The sequence below is a fragment of the Salmo salar genome, chromosome ssa17 (assembly GCF_905237065.1).
Source record: "Salmo salar chromosome ssa17, Ssal_v3.1, whole genome shotgun sequence".
NCBI classification, from domain to species: Eukaryota; Metazoa; Chordata; class Actinopteri; order Salmoniformes; family Salmonidae; genus Salmo; species Salmo salar.
The window spans coordinates 54696241-54716110 of record NC_059458.1 but is presented as its reverse complement, the minus strand read 5'-3'; the positions used below and the strand labels follow the sequence as shown (position 1 = coordinate 54716110).

The 19870-nt window shown below is 45.0% G+C and overlaps 1 protein-coding gene across 3 annotated transcripts in view; it reads right to left on the bottom strand.

The window, feature by feature from the left end:
• The window catches only part of LOC106576124 (metabotropic glutamate receptor 8), a 409175-nt gene that overhangs the window by 45241 nt on the left and 344064 nt on the right, over positions 1-19870 (bottom strand). For 2 of the 3 annotated variants that reach the window (XM_045699729.1, XM_045699728.1), the window contains exons 7-8: positions 801-1001; positions 468-518 (exon numbers count right to left, since the gene is read on the bottom strand). In XM_045699729.1, the coding sequence (XP_045555685.1) occupies positions 468-518; positions 801-1001 (252 nt within the window). The remainder of the gene's footprint in view (positions 1-467; positions 519-800; positions 1002-19870) is intronic. The other variant, XM_045699730.1, reaches the window with a different exon arrangement.

The following is a 19870-nucleotide window of genomic DNA, read 5'->3' as shown; positions in this document are numbered from 1 at the left end:
TCTGCAGAGAAGAATGGGAGAAACTCCGCAAATACAGGTGTGCCAAGCTTGTAGCGTCATACCCAAGAAGACTTGAGGCTGTAATCGCTGCCAAAGGTGCTTCAACAAAAATGTCTAAACCAGTTTTTTCTTTGTCATTATTGGGTATTGTGTGTAGATTGATGCGGGAAAAAAGCAATTTAATCCATTTCAGAATAAGGCTGTAACGTAACAAATTGTGGAAAAAGTCAAGCGGCCTGAATACTTTCCGAATGCCTTGTATAGAATACTATGTACACATAATAAGGCACAAAATAGATTAATGGAGCATGGCCATTAGCAGGTAAAGGAAGCAGGATAAGTTAAGATAATTAGTAGAGAAATATGAAGAGAGCAGTAGTATTAGTATTAGTAGTATTAACTATTTCAGTGAGAGCCAGTAAAGGGAAGTATCATTGAGAAGGTATAGCATGGGTAACCCTACGCACTCTGCGGGAGGACTGCTCTCAGAGAGGATGGATCATGGCTCATGGAGGACACTGGGGGAAACAAAATGTGGCAAAACGTAAATCATTTCACTAACTACTTCATGAATTACCCTGTAGTCCAAGCTTAATGAATGTTCAAGATGTCCTCTGATAAGGAGTGGGGAGAAAGCAAAAGGAGGCATGTATACGGTGGCTTTTGATGAGGGAGTGGTGTGTGTGACTCGAAGTTGATGTTGATGTTGAGGATATGGCTGAGAAGTGTGTGTGTTTGTGTGTGTGTGTGTGTGTGCGTGCGTGTGCGTGTGTGTACGCGTGCGACCGTGCTCTCCTCACCATTAAAGTTGACAGCTCTGATATGGCTGAGTAGTTCCTTGCCGTCGATGTTGGCCATCTTTGGACACAGGCCTGGGTATCCATAGCAAAGTTCCCGGTGCATCCGGTGCAGGGCATGGGCCATAGCATACACAGCATCCATCACAAACTGCACCTTCCCCTCCTGCTCGTAGCTCGAGTCCCGACCAACCTTCTCCAGACCTGGGAGAGAGGAGAGAGACAGATGGGCAGTCAGCTACACTGTGGGTGGAAACATCCAAGTGTCTATTTGGCAAAGATGCTAAATGTATAACATTGCATTATAATAGCATTTCCGTGAGAAAAAAAAAACACTGACCTTGGTCCCACTGCTTTCACACAAACACAAACATCTGTCGATACTGGGCATGTTGTTTCATTCAGCTGAGGACACACAGTGACACACACATACTGACGCACGCGAGCACACACGTGCACACACACACGCAAACTCACTTTCTTTCTGATGCAGTTGAATATGTGCTTATGTAACTGATAGCATCATTAGCATAATTAGCTAATAAAGAGGCGAAAGCACAAACTCCTTGATGCATAAACATGAACATCTCTAATTTATTAGGATGACTTTCCACCATTTTCATCAAAGTTATTAAAGTGGAACTGCAAAAGAAAATGGAGAAAGGGTGGATTTTCAGAAGCAATTTTTATTGAATTCTTTCAGCTTTTAACTCAGCGTTTTACTCAGTACAAGCCCTTGGGCAAAAAAAGCCAAACATTTGTAAATAAAAAAATTTGCCCGGGCTAGGTGAATTAACAAGAGTCTTCAATCAATAAGCATGTCTGTGTGGAATTAATAGGCTCAGGAGAAGGAAATCCAATTCAGTTTTATAGCGGCTTCCACACAGCAGGCAAGTCTCACGTGAAGGTGATGCATTAGTAGGAGCAGGACGGACACACACACACACACACACACACACACACACACACACACACACACACACACACACACACACCTGGTTATTCCCTATGAAGGATACGGTCCGAACTACAGTAACAGAGGATGGAAGCTGACTTCACAAGAGACCCAACAACTAAGAAGGACTGTGTGGGCCCACTGGAGCCATCATAGAAATCAGTCCCAATAGTTAAAAGCCACTCAAATCGACAGGACTCAAATCAGAAGTACTGCTTCCCCCAAGGTTCAGAGCCATCCACTCCACTCCTAGGTAATCCCACCAGGTATAGGCACTGAATACAGAGGAACTGACTCAGTTTATCCCAAATAGGATCTGTGAGCTTATCCTATCGGAAAGAGCTACCACTGCCTTAGAGCTTATAACATGGATAAAGAACCAGTCCTCTGACATAACCCAAGCCAGTAAAGAAACACTGGGGATAGGCGCTGAGCCATCAGACTCAATCTGAATTCCATCCTGGCTTTGGCTTGACACGCTGGAGCGATGGCTACTGTATCACTACTAAGCCCCAGACACACTGTCACGCTGGTATAAAGGATTTTGGAGACAGGCGCAGGAATACACAATAGGGTTCTTTAATACACACAAAACAAACATGTATACAAAAACACTGGGCTGCACCCAAACAAAAGAGTGAGGGTAAACCTCGTTGAACGACATGGGACAATACGCAGCATAACAGCTGCACCAACGCATAGGTGCTCACACCACCAATGGACACGGGAACAATAACCGACAAAGACAGAGGGAACAGAGGGCACATATACAGTTGGAGTCGGACGTTTACATACACCTTAGCCAACTACATTTAAACTCTGTTTTTTTCACAATTCCTGACATTTAATCCTAGTAAAAATCCCTGTCTTAGGTCAGTTAGGATCACCACTTTATTTTAAGAATGTGAAACGTCAGAATAATAGTAGAGAGAATGATTTATTTCAGCTTTTATTTCTTTCATCACGTTCCCAGTGGGTCACAAGTTAACATAGACTAAATTAGTATTTGGTAGTATTGCCTTTCAATTATTTAACTAGGGTCAAACGTTTCAGGTAGCCTCCCACAAGCTTCCCACAATAAGTTGGGTGAATTTTGACATATTCCTCCTGACAGAGCTGGTGTAACTGTAGGCCTCCTTGCTCGCACACGCTTTTTCAGTTCTGCCCACAAATTTTCTATGGGATTGAGGTCAGAGTTTTGTGATGGCCACCCAAATACCTTGACTTTGTTGTCCTTAAGCCATTTTGCCACAACTTTTGGAAGTATGCTTGGGGGCAATGTCCATTTGGAAGATCAATTTGCCAGCAAGCTTTAACTTCCTGACTGATGTCTTGAGATGTTGCTTCAATATAGCCACATAACTTTCTATCCTCATGATGCCATCGATTTTGTGAAGTGCACCAGTCCCTCCTGCACCAAAGCACCCCCACAACCTGATGGTGCCACGCCCGTGCTTCATGGTTGGGATTGTGTTCTTCGGCTTGCAAGCCTCCCCTTTTTCCTCCAAACATAACGATGGTCATTATGGCCAAACAGTTATATTTTTGTTTCATCAGACCATTTCTCCAAAAAGTACGATCTTTGTCCCCATGTGCAGTTGCAAACCGTAGTCTGGCTTTTTTATGGCGGTTTTGTAGCAGTGGCTTCTTCCTTGCTTAGCGGCCTTTCAGGTTATGTCGATATAGGACTCGTTTTACTGTGGATAAAGATACTTTTGTACCTGTTTCCTCCAGCATCTTCACAGGGTCCTTTGCTGTTTTTCTGGGATTGATTTGCACTTTTCGCACCAAAGTACGTTCATCTCTAGGAGACAGAACGCGTCTCCTTCCTGAGCGGTATGACGGCTGCGTGGTCCCATGGTGTTTATACTTACATACTATTGTTTGTACAGATGAATGTGGTACCTTCAGGCGTTTGGAAATTGCTCCCAAGGATGAACCAGACTTGTGGAGGTCTACAATTTTTTTCTGAGGTCTTGGCTGATTTCTTTTGATTTTCCCATGATGTCAAGCAAAGAGGCACTGAGTTTGAAGGTAGGCCTTGAAATACATCCACAGGTACACCTCCAATTGACTCAAATGATGTCAATTTGCCTATCAGAAGCTTATAAAGCCATGACATCATTTTCTGGAATTTTCCAAGCTGTTTAAAGGCACAGTCAACTTTGTGTATGTAAACTTTTGACCCACTGGAATTGTGAAATAAGTGAAATAAGCTGTCTGTAAACAATTGTTGGAAAAATGACTTGTGTCATGCACAAAGTAGATGTCCTAACCGACTTGCCAAAACTATAGTTTGTTAACAAGAAATTTGTGGAGTGGTTGAAAAACGAGTTTTAATGACTCCAACCTAAGTGTATGTAAACTTCTGACATCAACTGTATAATATACTAATCAGGGGAAATGGGAACCAGGTGTGTGTAATCAGACAAGGCAGTCCTGGGATTGATGATAATGAATCCCATTCAGTGAAGCCTAGAAAGCCGGTGACGTAAACCTCTGGAACTGGTGAACAAAATGAGCATCAGTACCAGGGGGATCCGTGACACACACCGCATAAACCCTACAGTCACACACACACACACACACACACACACACACACACACACACACACACACACACACACACACACACACACACACACACACACACACACACACACACACACACACACAGCAGGCTTACGATCCAGCCAACCATATAGCCAATCACCTTGTTGAGCTCCTAAAAAAGAAAATGGCATCCATCTCAACTCAGTCCCCAGAGAAGACTAAACAGGGTGCATCCTATTCCCTATATAGTGTACCCATAGGGCTCTGGTCAAAAGTAGTGCACTATATAGGGAATAGGGTGCCATTTCAGGCACAGGCATGGAGGACTAGATACCTTCTGCATTCCCTCTACTGACTTACAGGGGAGGGTTGGTGGAGCTACTGCCGTTACAGAAAACAGTGCTGTTACATTTCCTTCAATTGCATCATTACAGTTTATTCCCCCCCTAGCTGACTGGCTGGCAAGGTGAGGTACAGCAGCTGTCATGTTTACTGTCTGTCTGTCCCTGTCTGTCCCTGTCTGAAACACAGGAGATCCAACCCTGGGGTGGCAGGTAGCCTAGTGGTTAAAGTGTTGGGCCAGTAACTGAAAGATTGCTGGATTGAATCCCTGAGCTGACAAAGTAAAAATCTGTCGTTCTGCTGCTGAACAAGGCAGTTAACCCACTGTTCCCCAGCAGGCCGTCATTGTAAATAAGAATTTGTTCTTAACTGACTTGCCTAGTTAAATAAAGGTTAAATTAAAAAATACACATATACACACTTTCTCTCTTGCACACACTGCAGCCATTCCATCACTGTCAGCTCAGACAATGCAAGCCCTGCTAAATTTAATTTGCCCGTTCTGCTATACTTTAATAATCTGGAAGAACACAGGCGAAGGCAGGGAGAATTTACATAGCTCATTGTGACTGTGTAATAATAAGCCTGGCTGTAGAGGCAGATACTTGTTCTCTTACAAACTAGCACACACACACCAAGAAACGTACACACATAAACAGCATGCTAGCAGTTACCATAGACTTCCAGTCATTGTGCTAACGCTAGTGGGTTGAGTGAGTTGACGCGTCACTTGAGTGGGTCGAGTCACTGACGAGATCTTCCTGTCCGGGTTGGCGCCCTCTCTTGGGTTGTGCCGTGGCAGAGATCTTTGTGGGCTATATTCGGCCTTGTCTCAGGATGGTAAGTTGGTGGTTGAAGTTATCCCTCTAGTGGTGTGGGGGCTGTGCTTTGGCAAAGTGGGTGGGATTATATCCTGCCTGTTTGGCCCTGTCCGTGGGAATCGTCGGACGGGGCCACAGTGTCTCCTGACCCCTCCTGTCTCCAGTATTTATGATGCAGTAGTTTATGTGTCGGGGGGCTAGGTTCAGTCTGTTATATCTGGAGTATTTCTCCTGTCTTATCCGGTGTCCTGTGTAAATTTAAGTATGCTGTCTCGAATTCTCTTTCTCTCTTTTTCTCTTTCTTTCTTTCTTTCTCTCTTTTGGAAGACCTGAGCCCTAGGACCATGCCTCAGGACTACCTGGCCTGATGATTACTTGCTGTCCCCAGTCCACCTGGCCGTACTGCTGCTCCAGTTTCAACTGTTCTGCCTGCGGCTATGGTACCCTGACCTGTTCACCGGACGCGCTACCTGTCCCAGACCTGCTGTTTTCAACTCTCTAGAGACAGCAGGAGCGATAGAGATACTCTGAATGATCGGCTATGAAAAGCCAACTGACAATTACTCCTGAGGTGCTGACCTGTTGCACCCTCGACAACCACTGTGATTATTATTATTTGACCCTGCTGGTCATCTATGAACATTTGAACATCTTGGCCATGTTCTGTTATAATCTCCACCCGGCACAGCCAGAAGAGGACTGGCCACCCCTCATAGCCTGGTTCTTCTCTAGGTTTCTTCCTAGGTTCTGAGAGGTTTCTTCCTAGGTTCTGGCTTTTTCTGGGAGTTATTCCTAGCCACCGTGCTTCTGCACCTGCATTGCTTGCTGTTTGATGTTTTAGGCTGGTTTTCTGTACAGCACTTTGTGACCTCAGCTGATATAAGAAGGGCTTTATAAATACATTTGATTGATTTAAATAAATTTGATTGAGTTAGCAATTGCGCTAACATTAGTTAGCAATTGTGCTAACACTAGTTAGCCACTTCCTTCAAACTACAGGCAGAGACATAAAAATAGTAACCACAAGTTTATCTGACTCTCATTGCCAAAATCAAGTATCCCTTTAACTCTGCAAAGCCACAGCTATCACACCACCCAGCAGGGTCTCATACCTGCAGTGTTCTGAGATGAGGGTCCATTTAGAAAAGACACATCCAAACAATCTACCTGGTCTGTCATCAGCAACCAATCAAAGGTGATGTCTTTATAAGTGAAGCAGCTCAACCAATGCAATGCTCTCACCAGCGCTCTTCACTGCCAAAGCAGCCATCAGGACCACAAAGCAAACGATACAGGACAGGATTGACTTACTTCAGGGCCCAAATTCATAACGTAGACGTCTCAGAGTAGGAGTGCTGACCTAGGATCAGTTCTGCCTTTTAGATTTTATTTTATTTTACCTTTATTTAACTAAGCAAGTCAGTTAAGAACAAATTCTTATTTTCAATGACGGCCTAGGAACAGGGGCAGAACAAAAGATTTGTACCTTGTCAGCTCGGGGATTCGAAACTGCAACCTTTCGGTTACTAGTCCATGGTTACATGGACAGGGAGGATGTTATCTTAGATCAGCAGGACTCATACTCTGAGACGCTTCCCCTTCCAGGTCTCAGAGAAGGAGATGTCACTTAAGACAAGGTTACCTCACCTTTATTAACATCATGCATTTAAAAACACCAATCCCCCACACACACAAATATCAGGACATAAACAACCCCCACACACACACACAGATATCAGGACATAAACAACCCACACACACACAAATATCAGGACATAAACAACCCCCACACACACACAGATATCAGGACATAAACAACCCCCCCACACACGCAGATATCAGGACATAAACAACCCACACACACACAGATATCAGGACATAAACAACTCCCACACACACAAATATCAGGACGTAAACAACCCCCACACACACAAATATCAGGACATAAACAACCCCCACACACACAAATATCAGGACATAAACAACCCCCACACACACAAATATCAGGACATAAACAACCCACACACACACATATCAGGACATAAACAACCCACACACACACACACATATCAGGACATAAACAACCCACACACACACATATCAGAACATAAATCACCCACTCACACACATATCAGGACATAAATAACCCCCATACACACATATCAGGACATAAACAACCCACACACACACATATCAGGACATAAATAACCCCCACACACACATATCAGGACATAAATAACCCCCCCACACACATATCAGGACATAAATAACCCCCACACACACATATCAGGACATATATCACCCACACACATATAAAAAACACTGCATGTTTCTTAAAAGAGAGGCAGAGATATAAAAGTCTGAGTGGTTTGACAGGCTACTGCTAGTATGGTAAGTGCTGTGATTTATCTGTAGGGAACAATATGGCACCTTAAGCAGTGATTGATGGCAACACGGCTGACAGAGGACTTAATGATTCAAACAAGCTTCTCAATTAAACATCAATTAGGATGCAAATTCAATCCCCCCATCTCTCTCTCTGACAACTCTCTCTCTCTCTCTCTCTCTCTCTCTCTCTCTCTCTCTCTCTCTTCCTCTCTCTCTCTCTCTTCCTCTCTCTCTGTCTCTCTCTCTTTCTTTCTCTGTCTCTCTCTCTCTTCACCACACAAAGCCTTTCCATTTGTTCAACACAGGGCACCCCACTTTATAAAGATGTAAATTCAATTATATTATAATTAAAAAGGGAAAGTATTTCATAATAATTACAAATAAAGCACCACACACATTCAGATGGTGATGAATATACTAGCATAAAGGCATGTGGTTAACACAGCATTCATTAATCACAGACATCCTGACATGGCAAGATCCTGCTGAGAGAACATGCCCAGGGTACTGCTCCCCATTCACACACATACATGCAAACAAACACATGCATACACACACACATAAACGCGCATGCCTTAACAGAAACACACACACACACACAAACACACAAACACACTCTCTCCCTCACACATACATTAGGCACACACACACACATACACAAATGTATGCACACATGTAATGCATACTGTACACCCATAAATGCTTACATGTATGCATGGGCGCACTGACTGGCACATGATAATACGCTACATCTCCAGCCCTGAACCGTCACCTGCTCATATCTCATCTGACACACACATAAAAAACAGGTACACACACATACCTGCGTGCGTTTGCTTTCTCAATTTCACAAAAACTCCACTGCATTAATGACCAAGCTCCAACTTACATCCACAACTCTTCTGCAACATCTTTTCGCTTTCCCTTAAAAAGTAAAGTGCCAATCCGGCCAAGACAGACATGACTAATCAATAGGCCAAAATATATAGATACTGACAACAGGGATCTTGAGCCAAGCGTTACACCATGGTATGAGTATTCTTCATCACGTTCAACACCAGTAAAGACAACAGAAACACGGCTGAACTCATCAGTGGGAGAACATGTCCTTGGGAATGGAGCTAGGGTTTGGTGTAGGGTTGGAAGAGAGAGAAAGAGAAAGATAATTAATGACTCAGACATTACCAGTGACAAAGTCAATTCATCTTTTAAACGCTCAACATACTGATCATTTCCTCTCCTTCCCCTCACTCCCCCTCTTCTCTCCTTTACCTCACGTCCGAACTGAGGCGTTGCAGAAGACAGAAAGAGAGCGAGAGAAAGAAAGAGAGACAGAGAAGCAGGAACGTTAAGGTGAAAAGAGAGAGAAAGTGAGAAAGAGAGAGGAGAGAGGAGAGAGAGGAGGAGGAAGTTACCGTCAGAGAGAAGTGCTATTGTTAAAAATAAGCTGAACCGTGAAAACCTGTTAATGGAGCAACGGTGGTACTCACTCACCTCACCTCACCTCACCTCACCTCACCTCACTCATGTCACAGGCTCTTTGTGTGTGTGTGGAGCAGCCAGATGCAGACACACACACACACACACACACACACGTGTGCAGCAAAGCCAGGTCCTCTGTGGGCTGCCAGTTGTACCTGTCGTGACTAATGAAGCTGTGTTTAGTTTATGAAGATCAGACAGGTCACATGGTGCTAGCACAGCTGCTCACCTGGAGAGATACGGCAGAGAGAGAGAGTCTCTGTCATGGACATTCTGTTGTCCTAAAATGCAGACAACAACAGGAGCAGTGGATAGGGCTGTCTGAACACTTCCAGTTTCAAGCCACTTTCTCCCAACAGATTTTCAGATCTGTCAATGGTTTGCTTCTCTGACTGTCTGCAAGTGTTTGCTCCCATCCAAAACCTGAGGAGATATGGTTGTAATCTGAGTATGTTGGAATGTTGTGTTATTAATTCAGGTTAGTCACACACTAGAGCCTCAAGGGAGGTTATTTCTGTGTTTGTATATTTCCTTCCATAATAAGATTTTACCCGGACTGTGAGTCAGAATATTTAATTGTTTGTGTATTCCTGCAGCCCAATGTACTATGTGTGTGTGTGTGTGTGTGTGTGTGTGTGTGTGTGTGTGTGTGTGTGTGTATGTATATATATATATATGTGTGTGTGTGTGTGTGTGTGTGTGTGTGTGTGTGTGTGTGTGTGTGTGTGTGTGTGTGTGTGTGTGTGTGTGTGTGTGTGTGTGAGCAGCACTAGAGCATCCAGGCTGATAGGAGAGTGGTGTTGGTGGCAGCAGTGGTCTCCTAGTATAGAAGGATTATTCAGAGGTAACACTGATGGATGTATGTCCTGCTGAACACACTGTGATGGCCCTGCCTGCTGCAGTCAGCTCTGCTACCCATCTATGACGAGTGTAGTGTACACACACACACACACGCACACATGCACACATGCATGCATGCACGTGTACACAGACACACTAAGCCAACACAAGCATAACTATAGTAAGAAGGAGTTTAAACCAGAGGCCCATGTCATCCACTGAGTGCGAGTTGACATTCGGTGTAGGCCGGCAGATGTGATCATTGGACTAAACGAGGAGAAGGAGTAGGCCGAACCGGAGCCTGGGTCTCAATTAGAGCGCCCTAGCTGGAGAACACTGATGATCCTCTGCTCATAACTTGCTGGTTCAAGGATGCTTTATTATCCTACACAGGGGCTTAATGGAGAACTGTGGCAGCGTTGCAGTCCACATAAACACCCACTGAGAGGTAAGGGTGCTTTATCCTTCAGCCTCACAGAGGTGAACCAACAAACGTGTTCCCTTTCTATCTGTCTGCCAACCTGTGCTGTCTGTCTGCCTGCCTGTGTTCTCCCTCCCTGCCTGGCTGTCCTGTGCCCTACTTCCAGCGTGTGGTCCCCGGCTTCATTGCCTCTGTCAGAGCCAATCCCGTTTACCGGTGAGCGGATTCGTTTCAGCCCCTGTGAGGAAATCACTCCGCGCAGGAACAACCGGGTGATAAATTGAGGGATCAGGGAGCTTTAGCTCTGGCGGCTGACGGCTCCATCCTTCAGACCATCGCACACACACACACGCACACACACACACGCACACACACAGGAGTAAAGAAAATTAGATGTTACTCCCCAGTGTTTCTGTGAGCAGTGTTTTGATATAGAATCAACCACTCTAAAAGAGACTTGTGTTCCCTCTGTTCTCAGCCAAGACTCTGATTAACATCCAGGACATTTCAGGCAGAGATTCTCAATATGGTGTGTGTGTGTGCGTGTGCGTGTGCGCGTGCGCGTGCGTGAGCGTGTGTGTGTGTGCGTGTGTGTGTGTTGATTGAGGTCTATAGGGTTGTGTCTGAGGGTGATACTCATTAGCTTACAGTACTCTCAACAGAGAGACAAGAGAGGGGTGGAGAGGGCTCACACGCACAAACACACACACACACACACTCTGCTAGCTGTCACGACAATGACCCCAAACAGCAGTTTTGAGTCGAGGCTGCTGATTGGTTTCCGTGTTGATGATGCGAAGGTCGTGAACTCTCGCACTAGAAATGAATGGACTCTGACACTCCGCGGCACTACAGGGCTCTCCATACACAGACACACCAGAGAGAGTCACCTTCGGCTGAGTGCCTAATACAGTGGCTTCAAAAGGAGAGGACAGAGAGAGAGGAGAGAGACACTAGAGAGCGAGAGAGAGAGAGAGAGAGAGCGAGAGAGGGGGCATGTTCCAGCTTTATACGCAAGCTCAAAGAGAACCACCTGGACTAGAAGTGTTGCACTAAACAAACAAAGCACACACACAGTCACACTGACGTCCAGAGGTGCTGCTGACTCAATTGTTTGTGTACGTTAGTCCTGCAGCCTGCGACAGGTGCAGATAAAACTGCTCACACAGCTTACTGTTTAAACCTCCCCCCCCCCACACACACACACACACACACACACACTGGCTACAATAACACAGCACATAGCCATTCAGCCTGATACATGCTACAAACACTAACACAACATGTTCCACATATAGAGGGGAGAAGAGAGAGTGATGGATAGACATAAAGGATAAAGAAAGAGAGAGAGAGCAGTTGATCAACATAGAGGCAGAGAGAGAAATAGAGAAAAGAGAGAGAGAGGGAAGAGAGAGAGAAGAAAGAGACAGAGGAGGGAGAGAGAGAGAGTGAGATAGTGAGAGGAGGGAGAGAGAGTGAGATAGTGAGAGGAGAGAGAGAGAGAGAGAAGAGAAGAGAGAGAGAGAGAGAGAGAGAGAGAGAAGAGAGAAGAGAGAGAGTGGAGAGAGAGAGATAGAAGAGTGAGCGAGAAAAGAGAGAGAGTGGAGAGAGAAAGAGAGAGATTGAAGAGTGAGATATAGAGCAAGAGAGAGAGATAGAGAGATATTATAACCTACTCCCAGACCTCACTCTGTCGTTGTCATTTTTCACCAGTTGAGGCTCCTCAGAGGAAGGGGAGGACCATCCTCCTCAGTGAATTTCATAAAAATAAAAATAGTGAAGCATTCACGTCATCAAATAATTGATTAAAACACACTGTTTTGCAATGAAGGTCTACAGTAGCCTCAACATCACTCTCTGGGTTATCACCATGATCCTCTGGGTACATTGACTTCAATACAAAACCTAGGAGGCTCATGGTTGTTACCCCCTTACATAGACTTACACAGTAATTATGACAACTTCCGGAGGGGGCCCCCGAGCTGTGCAGCGGTCCAAGGTACTGCATCGCAGCGCTAGAAGCATCACTACAGATCCGGGTTCGATCCCAGGCTGTGTCGCAGCTGGTCGCAACCGGGAGACTCATGAGACGGCGCACAATTGGCCCAGCGTCATCCGGGTTAGGGGATGGTTTGGCTGGCTGGGATGTCCTTGTCCCATCACGCTCTAGTGACTCCTTGTGGCGGCCAGGCACATGAAGGCTGGCTTTGGTCGCCAGCTGTACGGCGTTTCCTCCGACACATTGTTGTGGCTGGCTTCTGGAAGGATTAAGCGAGCAGCATGTCAAAAAGCAGTGCAGCTTGGCGGGGTCGTGTTTCGGAGGACGAATGGCTCTCAACCTTCGCATCTCCCGAGTCCGTACGGGAGTTCCAGCGATGGGACAAGACTGTAACTACCAATTGGATAACACTTTGGGGGACGTCCTCCAACCTATCAGAGCTCTTGTAGCATGAACTGACATCTAGTATTGAAAGCATAAACTACAGCTAGCTAGCACTGCAGTGCATAATGTGGTGAGTAGTTGACTTAAAGAGAGAGGAAGACAATAGTTAAACAGTTTTGAACAAATGTATTTCTTCAAAAATGAAGGACAAGCAAAGACAGAGAGAGAGAGAGATTTCACTTTTTTTCACTTTCACTTTTTTTCACTTTCACTTTTTTTCACTTTCACTTACACTTACTTAGCTAGCAAATGCAGCTAGCTAGTTCAGCCGACTCAAACACCTGTCTCAAACAGAGGGATGCTATTTAAGCTAGTTGGCTACGATTATCCAACACAACACTGGAACTCTTCCATGTCATCAAATCAAATAAAATGATATTGGTCACATGCACATGGTTAGCAGATGTTATTGCGAGTGTAACAAAATGCTTATGCTTCTAGATCCGACAGTGCAGCAGTATCTAACAGGTAATAATGAACAATTCCACAAAAAAACCTAATTTCTAACAAATTCCACAACAAAACCTAATACACACAATCAAGTAAAGGAATGGGATCAGAATATATAAGTATAAAATATACTGCTCAAAAAAATAAAGGGAACACTTAAACAACACATCCTAGATCTGAATGAAAGAAATAATCTTATTAAATACTTTTTTCTTTACATAGTTGAATGTGCTGACAACAAAATCACACAAAAATAATCAATGGAAATCCAATTTATCAACCCATGGAGGTCTGTCTGGATTTGGAGTCACACACAAAATTAAAGTGGAAAACCACACTACAGGCTGATCCAACTTTGATGTAATGTCCTTCAAACAAGTCAAAATGAGGCTCAGTAGTGTGTGTGGCCTTCACGTGCCTGTATGACCTCCCTACAACGCCTGGGCATGCTCCTGATGAGGTGGCGGATGGTCTCCTGAGGGATCTCCTCCCAGACCTGGACTAAAGCATCCGCCAACTCCTGGACAGTCTGTGGTGCAACGTGGCGTTGGTGGATGGAGCGAGACATGATGTCCCAGATGTGCTCAATTGGATTCAGGTCTGGGGAACGGGCGGGCCAGTCCATAGCATCAATGCCTTCCTCTTGCAGGAACTGCTGACACACTCCAGCCACATGAGGTCTAGCATTGTCTTGCATTAGGAGGAACCCAGGGCCAACCGCACCAGCATATGGTCTCACAAGGGGTCTGAGGATCTCATCTCGGTACCTAATGGCAGTCAGGCTACCTCAGGCTACCTCAGACTCTGTCACGTCTGTCACGTGCTCAGTGTGAACCTGCTTTCATCTGTGAAGAGCACAGGGCGCCAGTGGCGAATTTACCAATCTTGGTGTTCTCTGGCAAATGCCAAACGTCCTGCACGGTGTTGGGCTGTAAGCACAACCCCCACCTGTGGACGTCGGGCCCTCATACCACCCTCATGGAGTCTGTTTCTGACCGTTTGAGCAGACACATGCACATTTGTGGCCTGCTGGAGGTCATTTTGCAGGGCTCTGGCAGTGCTTCTCCTGCTCCTCCTTGCACAAAGGCGGAGGTAGCGGTCCAGCTGCTGGGTTGTTGCCCTCCTACGGCCTCCTCCACGTCTCCTGATGTACTGGCCTGTCTCCTGGTAGCGCCTCCATGCTCTGGACACTACGCTGACAGACACAGCAAACCTTCTTGCCACAGCTCGCATTGATGTGCCATCCTGGATGAGCTGCACTACCTGAGCCACTTGTGTGGGTTGTAGACTCCGTCTCATGCTACCACTAGAGTGAAAGCACCGCCAGCATTCAAAAGTGACCAAAACATCAGCCAGGAAGCATAGGAACGGAGAAGTGGTCTGTGGTCCCCACCTGCAGAACCACTCCTTTATTGGGGGTGTCTTGCTAATTGCCTATAATTTCCACCTGTTGTCTATTCCATTTGCACAACAGCATGTGAAATTTATTGTCGATCAGTTTTGCTTCCAAAGTAGACAGTTGGATTTCACAGAAGTGTGATTGACTTGGAGTTACATTGTGTTGTTTAAGTGTTCCCTTTATTTTTTTTGAGCAGTGTATATGGATGAGCAGTGACAGAGTGGATAAGATGCAATAGTAAATGATACAGTATATCGTTTATAGTACATATGAGATGAGTAATGCGAGATATGTAAACATTCTTAAAGTGGCATTATTAAAGTGACTAGTGATCCATTTATTAAAGTAGCCAATGATATCAAGTCTGTAGGTAGGCAGCCGCCTCTCTGTGCTAGTGGTGGCTGTTTAACAATCTGATGGCCTTGAGATAGAAGCTGTTTTTCAATCTCTCTGTCCCAGCTTTGATGCACCTGAACTGATCTCACCTTCTGGATGAAAAAGGGGGGAACAGGTAGTGGCTCGGATGGTTATTGTCCTTGATGATCTTTTTTGCCTTCCTGTGACATCGGAGGGCAGGTAGTTTGCCCCCGGTTATACGCTGTGCAGACCGCACAACCCTATGGAGAGCCCTGCGGTTCTGGGCGGTGCAGTTGCCGTACCAGGCTGCGATACAGTCTGACAGGATGCTCTCAATTGTGCACATGTAAAAGTTTGTGAGCATTTTAACCTGTTGGGTCTAGGGGGCAGCATTTGCACGTCTGGATAATAAAAATGTACCCGATTTAATCTGGTTACTAATCCTACCCAGTAACTAGAATATGCATATACTTATTATATATGGATAGAAAACACTCTAAAGTTTCCAAAACTGTTTGAATGGTGTCTGTGAGTATAACAGAACTCATTTGGCAGGCAAAACCCTGAGACATTTTCTGACAGGAAGTGGATACCTGATGTGTTGTATTGACTTTAAACCTATCCCATTGAAAAACACAGGGGTTTAGGAATATTTTGGCACTTCCTATTGCTTCCACTAGATGTCACCAGCCTTTACAAAGTGTTTTGAGTCTTCTGGAGGGAGATCTGACCGAACAAGAGCCATGGAACGGTGATGTCCCATTAGACACCTGGCGCGCTACTTCATGTTGGGTACCCTCGTTCCAATACGTTATAAAAGACTATGCATTCGTCCACCTTGAATATTATTCATGTTCTGGTTAAAAAAGGCCCTAATGATTTATGCTATACAACGTTTGACATGTTTGAACGAACGGAAATATATTTTTTCCCCTCGTTCATGACGAGAAGTCCGGCTGGCTTACATCATGTGCTAACGAGACGGAGATTTTTGGACATAAATGATGAGCTTTTTTGAACAAAACTACATTCGTTATGGACCTGTGATACCTGGAAGTGACATCTGATGAAGAGAATCAAAGGTAATGGATTATTTACATAGTATTTTCGATTTTAGATCTCCCCAACATGACGTCTAGTCTGTATCGCAACGCGTATTTTTCTGGGCACAGTGCTCAGATTATTGCAAAGTGTGATTTCCCAGTAAGGTTATTTTTAAATCTGGCAAGTTGATTGCGTTCAAAAGATGTAAATCTATAATTCTTTAAATGACAATATAATATTTTACCAATGTTTTCTAATTTTAATTATTTAATTTGTGACGCTGACTTGACTGCCGGTTATTGGAGGGAAACGATTTCCTCAACATCAATGCCATAGTAAAACGCTGTTTTTGGATATAAATATCAACTTGATAGAACTAAAAATGCATGCATTGTCTAACATAATGTCCTAGGAGTGTCATCTGATGGAGATTGTAAAAGGTTAGTGTATCATTTTAGCTGGTTTTATGGTTTTGGTGACCCTGTCTTTGACTTGACAAAACATTACACACAACTCTTGTAAATGTACTGTCCTAACATACTCTAAATTTATGCTTTCGCCGTAAAACCTTTTTGAAATCGTAAAACGTGGTTAGATTAAGGAGATGTTTATCTTTCAAATGGTGTAACATAGTTGTATTTTTGAAAAATTTGAATTTTGACATTTATTTGGATTCAAATTTGCCGCTCTTGAAATGCACCTGCTGTTGATGGAGTGCACCACGGGTGGCACGCTAGCGTCCCACCTAGCCCCAAGAGGTTAAGTGACAAGCCACATTTTTTCAGCCTCCTGAGGTTGAAGAGGCGCTGTTGTGCCTTTTCACCACACTGTCTGTGTTCGTGGACCATTTCAGTTTGTCGGTGATATGGACACCGAGAAACTTAGAACTTTCCACCTTCTCCACTACCGTCCCATCGATGTGGTTAGGGGGGTGCTCCCTCTGCTGTTTCCTGAAGTCCACAATCACCTCTTTTGTTTTGCTGACATTGAGTGAGAGGTTATTTTCCTGACACCACACTCTGAGGGCTCTCACCTCCTCCCTGTAGGCTGTCTCGTTGTTGTTGGTAATCAAGCCTACCACTGTAGTGTCATCTGCAAACTTGATGATTGAGTTGGAGGCGTGCATGGCCACGCAGGCGTGGGTGAACAGGGAGTACAGGAGAGGGCTGAGAACCCACCCTTGTGGGGCCCCCAGTGTTAAGGATCAGCCGAGTGGAGATGTTGTTTCCTACCTTCACCACCTGGGGGCGGCCCATCAAAGTCCAGGACCCAGTTGCACAGGGCGGGGTCGAGATCCAGGGTCCCAAGCTTAATGAGGAGTTTGGAGGGTACAATGATATTGAATGTTGAGCTGTAGTCAATGAACAGCATTCTTACATAGGTATTCCTCTCATCCAGATGGGATAGGGCAGTGTGCAGTGTGATGGCGATTGTATTGTCTGTGGACCTATTGGGGCTGTAAGCAAATTGCAGTGGGTCTAGGGTAACAGGTAGGGTGGAGGTGACATGATCCTTGACTAGTCTCTCAAAGCACTTCATGATGACAGAAGTGAGTGCTACGGGGCGATAGTCATTTAGTTCAGTTACCTTCGCTTTCTTGGGAACAGGAACAATGGTGGCCATCTTGAAGCATGTGGGGACAGCAGACTGGGATATGGATTGGATGAATATGTCCGTAAACACACCAGCCAGCGGGTCTGCGCATGCTCTGAGGATGCGGCTAGGGATGCCGTCTGGGCCGGCAGCCTTGAGAGGGTTAACACATTTAAATGTTTTACTCACGTCGGCCACGGAGAAGGTGAGCCCACAGTCTTTGGTAGCAGGCCATGTCGGTGGCACTGTATTGTCCTCAAACTGTGCAAAGAAGTTGTTTAATTTGTCTGGAAGCAAGACGTTGATGTCCGCGACGGGGCTGGTTTTCTTTTTGTAATCCGTGATTGTCTGTAGACCCTGCCACATACGTCTCGTGTTTGAGCCATTTAATTGCATCTCCACTTAGTCTCTATACTGACGCTTTGCTTGTTTGATTGCCTTACAGAGGGAATAACTACACTGTTTGTATTCGGCCATGTTTCCAGTCACCTTGTCATGATTAAATGCGGTGGTACATGCTTTCAGTTTTGCGAAAATGCTGCCATCAATCCACGGTTTCTGGTTAGGGAAGGTTTTAATAGTCACAGTGGGTACAACATCTCCTATACACTTCCTTATAAACTCGCTCACAGAGTCAGCGGATACGTCAATGTTATTGTCTGAGGCTACCCAGAACATATCCCAGTCCACGTGATCAAAGCAATCTTGAAGTGTGGAATCCGATTGGTCAGACCAGCATTGGATAGACCTAAGCATGGGCGCTTCCTGTTTTAGTTTCTGCCTATAGGAGGGGAGCAACAAGATGATGTCATGGTCAGATTTGCCAAAAGGAGGGTGGTGGAGGGCCTTATATGCATCACAGAAGTTAGAGTAGCAGTGGTCGAGTGTGTTACTCGCTCGTGTACTGCAATCGATATGCTGATAGCATTTAGGTAGCCTTGTTCTCAGATTAGCTTTGTTAAAATCCCCAGCTATAATAAATGCAGCCTCAGGATATATGGTTTCCAGTTTGCATAAAGTCCAGTGAAGTTCCTTGATGGCCGTCTTGGTATCCGCTTATAGGGGGATATACACGGCTGTGACGATAACCGAGGAGAGTTCTCTTGGGAGATAATACGGTTGGCATTTGATTGTGAGGAATTCTAGGTCAGGTGAACAAAAGGACTTGAGTTCTTGTATGTTGTTACAATTACACCATGAGTCGTTAATCATGAAACATCTTCTTACCAGAGAGATGTTTGTTCCTGTCAGGCGCGATACATTGCAAATGCCGTTGGCTGTACGGACTCCAACAGCATGCCCACAGTTATCCATGTCTCCGTGAAATAGAGTATGTTATAATCCCGGATATCTCTTTGGAAAGCAACTCTTGCCCTAATTTCGTCAACTTTGGGACTGGACATTAGCGAGTAATATACTCGGAAGCGGTGGGTGGTGTGCGCGCATCCAAAGCCTCACTAGAAGAACGCTCGGCACCCTCTCCTTCAACGGCGCTGTTTTGAGTTGGCCTCTGGAATCAGTTCAAATGCCCTGGGAGGTGTAGACAAAGGATCTGCATTTGGAAAGTCGTATTCCTGGTCGTAGTGCTGGTTGTGCTGGTAAGCTGATGTTTCTCTGATATCCAGTTGTTCTTCCCAGCTGTATGTAATAACACTTAAGGTTTTCTGGGCTGACAATGTAAGAAATAATACATAAAAAAACTAAATACTGCACAGTTTCCTAAGGACTTGAAGCGAAGCTGCTATCGCTATCTTACTTCTCGGGTCATGGTACGCTTTTGGTTTTACTAATTTATTGCCACGAAGCCCGCTGGTGTAACTGCTTACTGACTGTACACTAACTTTACTGCATGATTGTAGCGTGTTTACTAACGTGTTGGTTCTATTAGCTATGCTGACTATGAGATTACTTTAGCTAATATGGTGACAACGATGTAGGCTGTGTGTAACATGTTCGCTTGGCAAGGTTTTTCACCTGGTCACATA